Source organism: Helicoverpa armigera, chromosome 23, assembly GCF_030705265.1.
Source record: "Helicoverpa armigera isolate CAAS_96S chromosome 23, ASM3070526v1, whole genome shotgun sequence".
Classification (NCBI taxonomy): domain Eukaryota; kingdom Metazoa; phylum Arthropoda; class Insecta; order Lepidoptera; family Noctuidae; genus Helicoverpa; species Helicoverpa armigera.
The window spans coordinates 1,830,432-1,836,606 of record NC_087142.1 but is presented as its reverse complement, the minus strand read 5'-3'; the positions used below and the strand labels follow the sequence as shown (position 1 = coordinate 1,836,606).

Sequence of the window (6,175 nt, the reverse complement as noted above, 5' to 3'; positions counted from 1 at the left end):
CATAAAAGGGTTTGTTTTTGTAAAACTTGGTAAAGCCATAACGGCCTCCATTACTTTTATATTTTTGGTACAAGTTTTTTACTATTATTCCCATTAGTCCCCTTTGCTACGGTTCCTTCTTCCTTCCAAAGAAATAAAATGTAATTACCATAGATTTTTGGTTTTTTATTTATTATGCTACATAGAATCACATAAAAAAAATTATATATAATTATTCTAACTAACATAATGTCAACACGCTTACAAAATCCCGGATTTTTGCTGGATTGCTCGATTTCGTGATTTCGAGCTCGCGCCCTTTACGCTAAATAGCATTGTTAAAATGATAGTTACATCCGCTCACTATTACAGATGGAAAAACTTTAGCGATGGCTGTCATAGCTGGTTTTTCATAATCAGTTTTGTATTTTGTGGGATTCCATCCAGGTACTTGGGATTTAATTAAAGAAAATAAAGCCACGTAGGACGATTGTTGTCTATCACTCATTAGAGCTTACACAAGTGTCACGATCTTTGTACTGTTCTCAGTATTTCCAATATCACCATGTATGGTGTATAGTTGATCAAACGGTCTTGGACAAATTTTAAAGGTTCTATCGCTATAATAAATCCTGAACTCTAAGTAATAACTCTCTTGCTCTTTTCGAACAAAAGATAATGATTCGTTTATTATCGTAGTAATAATTATCTGCCATTAAGAAATCTTCATCCGGGAATTTGCACCTCTTCTATTTTGTCGCTTTGGATTTTTTCAACTCCTGCTACCTTATTTCTATATCTATACAACGATGATTTGACAGATTTAAAACTGGGCATTTGAGCAATAAGTTCGAGTCCTCTATTTTCGTACGAAGCTACCAAGCATTATAAGTTTGAGGCACTGCTGGGTAATTTTGTGTAGTCAAGTCTTGTTTGCATCGGTAGAGGTAGGTTAGGTAGGAGGTAGAGTTTCTTCTATAATATTTCCGTCCTGAAAATTAAAAATTCTTACCATTGCATCTTATATAAATAACTAGCTGTAGGCCGCGACATCGTCCGCGTGTTCCCTAGATAAAATGCAACTTTCCTTTATACAGGGTGGCCCATCTATAGGCGTCCAAAAGAAAAATTTAGAAGCTCTATGCTATGGGGTATCCGAATCACCCCCATGTATGTTCATAGTAAATGTTGTTCCAGTTAAAAAGACCTATCCAACGATATATATGACTTTGCTATTGGTGGGGTTTATCATTACGCCTAATATCCAGTTGGTACGTAGTAAAGAAAACATTAATAATACTGTGAAATGAATATCGACGGTGAATAGTCAATAAAAATACTACTTTTGTCTAAAAGCAAGGAGGTTACTCAATTCGACCCTATACATGCTTTTTTATGTTTCAAATTCAAAAAATTGAAAATTCAATTCTTGTATTTATTTAATAGCCGCGTACCCACCTAGCGCACAGGCTCGCGCGGCAGCCTCGGTGTCCGGATCGCGAGCGATGGCTCCCTCGGCAGCCTCAGTAGTTTTGTTCAATTTACACGAGGCCGCCTCGCGAGGCAGGCTGAGCCATCATAAGTCCGAGAGTATTCGTAATGGACAGTCGTGTATTTTCAGCTGCAGCTATTTTCCTAGCTGCTTATTGTTTAAAGAAACGAAAACAGTCACGTATCAAGAAAAAACCTAGACGCTTCTGGATTAGAAAAATTTATGAGCGTCGCCACCAATATGGAAATAGATTACTTGGAGATTTAGTATATGATCAGACTGTACATAATTTTACACGAATGTCCGTACGAGAGTTCGAAAATTTGTGCTCATTGTTGTCTGATAAAATCAAAAAGTGCGATACAAAATACAGAGGAGCAATCACTGTGAAGGAACGAGTTTTAATAACTTTAAGATTTTTAGCAACCGAAGATTCTTATAGCAGCTTGCAATATTTATTTCGAGTATCGAAGCAGAGTATCTCAAGAATAGTTCCAGAAGTTTGTGACGCTATTATTGAAGCCTTAAGTGATTATGTAAAGGTAAATAAAAATAATTTGACAAATTTAAAATTCAATTGTTTATTTTAATTACAATTCAGTGATAGTTTCGAATCCAACATTGGCATCTGGTGATGGTGTAATGGCATGAGAAGACGTAGCGGTATGTGATGCTGATGATGAAGTGCCAGATGAGTCCATTGTAGAGGAATTAGGCTGCGTTTCCACCAGAGATGTGCGAGGATGCATAGCGAGGGATGTGTTTGTAAAGAACCAATAGGATCGCTTCATTTACCTTGCCTCGGTCAGCACAGCTCTGGTGGAAACGGCTCAGCGGAGCTAGATTTTTGCGCATACAAAACAAGCGCGGGATGTGTGCGAGGGATGTGTACGAGGGAAGTGTGCGAGGAATGTGTGTTGAGAAAGATGTGTTGCGAGGTTTGCGCATACTGTACCAGCCAGTCCATAGACGGAGTTTGTTGGAAGTAGAAGTGCGCAAAATAGATAATAATATGGATAATTGGAAAAAGAAAATACTTTTATATTTAACAATTTGTGATGAAGAAATGGAAGCAGAAGATACGGAGTTTATTAGTTCTATAATTTTGAGCAATACAAGAACACACAGGTTTTGGATACGTAACCATATTAAATATCATCGATTACATGGAGAATTCTTTACCTTTTTTCATACGGCTGATGATGAAATATTCGAAAATTCTTATCGAGTATCTAGAAGTAACTTTTATGAGTTACACAATTTGATTGAGAACATTATCAAGAAAGAAGACACTCACTACAGAGAATGCATCAGCACCAAGGAAAAATTGGCGGTATGTTTAAAGTAAGTAAAATAGTTTGAATCAATTTTGTCTTTATTAAACATATTAATTGAAAAGTAATCATAATCTGCAAAATAAGTAGACAACAAGTTCCTCTTTTCATGGCAAATTAGGCTCTGTTCCTACTTTGTTTGAAGTATTTGGCGTTTGTAGGTCTGAATGTTGTGTTCCCGGAGATGCTGGTTGTACAGCTTCCAGTTGGAAAGATGAATCCATCTGGCCCACTGTTTTATTTGTATTTCTACCAGAGCTTGAAGAATAACCAAGTTGTTCAGGATCCAGCTGAGGCGGCAAATCCATCTGGCCTGCTATATTACTACCTACTGCTATACTGCTATCAGAGCTTGAAGAATAACCAATATTTTGATTATACCACGACAGCACGTAAGATTCTTCGGCTTCGCTAATCATATTAAAAAGTTTCCTTTTTAAAGGAACTTGCATGTAATCTGGTAATTTTTTAAATGTTTTCGCCATTGAAAGAAAAAAATGATCAGTATCATCGCAGTCCGTTGGTTTTAAAAGTTCTCTTAATTCTTGCCTTTCTTTTCGAAAATCTTCTTGATTTTTCATATGTTTTTGTATTAAAATTGATAATTCATCGCCTTTTTTCTTCTTTGATGATGACGGGGTGACCGAATCTGTTGAAATGCCTGAAGTTGAGGCTATTTCGTAAAGATTGTTGGGATTGTCAGCTTGATTTGGTGTATGTTCAGTGCTCTGCGAAGAGTCATCTTGGTTTAATGAATATTGAGTGCTTTGCGAAGAGTCATTTTCATTATTTGGTGACGAAATATCCTCTTTATAACTTGACTCTCTATCTCTGTTGGCCATGTACGGTAAAAGAAATTCCATCAATTTTTGGTATTTCCATTCACGTGTTTTGGTTGTAGCCTGTCCGCTTTTTAGATTTCTGCCTCTTTAGCGCGTCCCGATGGCTATCCCGTAGTTGTTTCCAACGATACTTAGCGCTTTTCACTGAAATAATAGAAAATTATGATTAGGAATATAACATTTTTATACCAAGCATGTTGTCTTACAGATCGCAAAAAATCAGTAACAGGTAAAGAGTACTTTTTTATTTGTTAATTATTTTTCTTACTATTATTATAAACATTCCTTTTTTTGCAGGTATTTATCCACGGGCTCGTCGTTCACACGATTGGCAGAAAATTTTAGGATTGGAGTAGCAAGTGTGTCGAGAATTGTGGCAGAAGTTTGTAATGCTCTTTGGCTTGTTTTACAACCTCTTGTTATTCCAAAACCTACCAAAGACGACTGGAAGCGAATAGCAAAGGATTTTCAAGAGCTATGGCAGTTTAAAAATTGTTTGGGGGCTCTAGACGGTAAACATGTTTATATAATGTGTCCTGCAAACACTGGGTCCTCTTTTTTTAATTACAAACAAAGATTTTCTATAGTGCTTATGTGCTTAGCTGACGCTAGGAGAAAGATTATAATGGTTGATGTGGGATCCATGGGAAGATTTAGTGATGCTGGAATATTTGATGATAGTGTTTTGGAAAATATTTGAAAGAAAAAGATTGAATCTTCCAGAACCTGAACCATTATATGAAGGAGGTGAACCAGTACCATTTGTATTCATTGGAGATGAGGCTTTTCCTTTGATGGAAAATTTCATGCGCCCATATCCGCGGGACCAGTTAGACCAACAGAAACGTATATTTAACTATAGACTTTCCAGGGCACGTCGCATTGTAGAAGCTACATTCGGTGTATTGGCACGAAAGTGGTATGTGTATCGTAAAGACTTTGAATGCAGAGTGGAAACGGTTGACAAAATCGTAAAAGCCACATGTGTAATGCATAATTTTTTAATTGAAAGACAAAGTAATTATTTGGATTGCATTGATAACACAAATACAAGTACTCTTGTATCGGTTCCTAGCATTTCCGTCGTCGTGTCAAGTGATAGTTATGATGTAAGAGAGAAATACTGCTCTTATTTCAATAATCAAGGAAAAGTGTCATGGCAAGATACTCGTATTTCGTCACGAATTCATCGCACACAATAAATACCCAAATATTGTAACTTGTATTTTAATATACCTGATTTTAATACATGATTATTACTTACCATCTTTATATTGTATTTCTTTGACTATTTCCTCCCACGCAGCGTCCTTAGTTTCATTACATTTGTAAAATGACAAAGAAGTGTTCCACAAACACGGAAACTTTTGAACGGCATCAATTAATTTTTCGTCCATTATGCCACGCAACCGTACGACATGCGTACGACTACAAGCGCTTACGACAGCAAAGTGAGACGTGAGCGCAGCGCGGTGAGCGGCAGGCAGGCGTTCGCGTTACTCCGCTCCCACTACACCGCACCCCCGTCGACACATTTCACAGCTTCGCAACGCATCCTCGCGCCACACATTAATGCGCATTTTCACAGCTCCGCTACACATCCTCGTAGGCACATTATCATCGCACAGCTTTGGTGGAAACACCCACACATTTTCACAGCACAGCTAGACATCCTCGCACGACACATTTCCATCGCACATCTCTGGTGGAAACGCAGCCTTAATCTTAATTAACATCGTCTTCAATCGTGTCGTCGTAAAGCATAATGCTCGCAAAATACTCTCTCGTTCGTTCCCTTTCATGCTCTCTCGTTCATCATCTCACTCTCATCATTCGGATACACATCTAAAACACTTTCACTCAATCAATCAGGTATTCGGATACATTCCCACATACATTATACTAAATGTTTAGAAAAACTAAATATCTTAGCTGTTCGCGAAGAATGTCGATTTGGATTGATTAATTATACAAACCAAATCAAACAAGTTTAAAGTTCCATTATCTTCTGTATTGGGAAAAACGAACTTCCAGGTACCTGGTTTCCTTCTTAAAAATGATATTCGTACAGTACGAATCTACCACACGCATAACTGAATGAATGCACCCCAAGCCGAAAAAATAGTTAAGAAATTCTTAATAAAACAGAAATAATACAGTATGCAACAGGTTTTGGCGGCGTTTCATTATTTTTACAGGTCACACAGTTACTCCTTACCACACCTGGCGTCCCACAGCCATAACAAGCTAACTGGTTTTGAGGTTTGATATCTGTGCTTGTTGTTTTATTTTCTGCCCACCTTTTGCGACATTCTTAAAAAACAGGCCTTTCTTAGGCAGTAGGCACATCTCCTTATAGGCTTACGCTCCGTGGTAAATTTTATGGTTTCCTCACCTTCTTTTGCAAGGCTTTCAAGATGGCGACCGCGTTCCAGTAGATCAGCAAATGTTTTGATGTCACTGCGAGCTATCTCCTTCTTGTACGATATTTTCAACAACCCATACACCATGTATCCTGTGTTCCTCCA

General features: G+C 37.6%; 1 protein-coding gene and 1 long non-coding RNA gene across 3 annotated transcripts; one reads left to right on the top strand and one right to left on the bottom strand.

Moving 5' to 3' along the window:
- The first annotated feature begins 2,169 nt into the window (after positions 1-2,169).
- LOC135116592 (uncharacterized) lies at positions 2,170-4,919 on the top strand. Of its 2 annotated transcripts, XM_064040828.1 has the most exons (3): positions 2,170-2,815; positions 3,945-4,159; positions 4,371-4,919. In XM_064040828.1, the coding sequence occupies exons 1-3, from the start codon at positions 2,343-2,345 to the stop codon at positions 4,847-4,849; spliced, it is 1,167 nt and encodes a 388-aa protein (XP_063896898.1). In that variant the 5' UTR covers positions 2,170-2,342; the 3' UTR covers positions 4,850-4,919. The 2 variants fall into 2 exon arrangements, 1 of the variants encoding a protein (XP_063896898.1); XR_010277629.1 differs by lacking the exons at positions 2,170-2,815; positions 4,371-4,919 and adding an exon at positions 3,739-3,876 and having other exon boundaries at positions 3,945-4,323.
- Positions 2,489-5,052, bottom strand: LOC135118518 (uncharacterized). The gene is made up of 2 exons (XR_010277632.1): positions 4,912-5,052; positions 2,489-3,791 (listed from the first exon to the last, which is right to left on the bottom strand). It is a non-coding gene; the product is annotated as an uncharacterized LOC135118518 (long non-coding RNA).
- Positions 5,053-6,175: the final 1,123 nt, after the last annotated feature.

Coding starts and splice junctions, on each gene's coding strand:
- LOC135116592 (XM_064040828.1), top strand. CDS start 2,343: ATGTGTGCGAGGGATGTGTACGAGGGAAGTGTGCGAGGAATGTGTGTT. Junction 2,816..3,944: donor AAATTGGCGGTATGTTTAAA/GTAAGTAAAATA, acceptor CTTTTTTTGCAG/GTATTTATCCACGGGCTCGT. Junction 4,160..4,370: donor TTGTTTGGGGGCTCTAGACG/GTAAACATGTTT, acceptor TGAATCTTCCAG/AACCTGAACCATTATATGAA.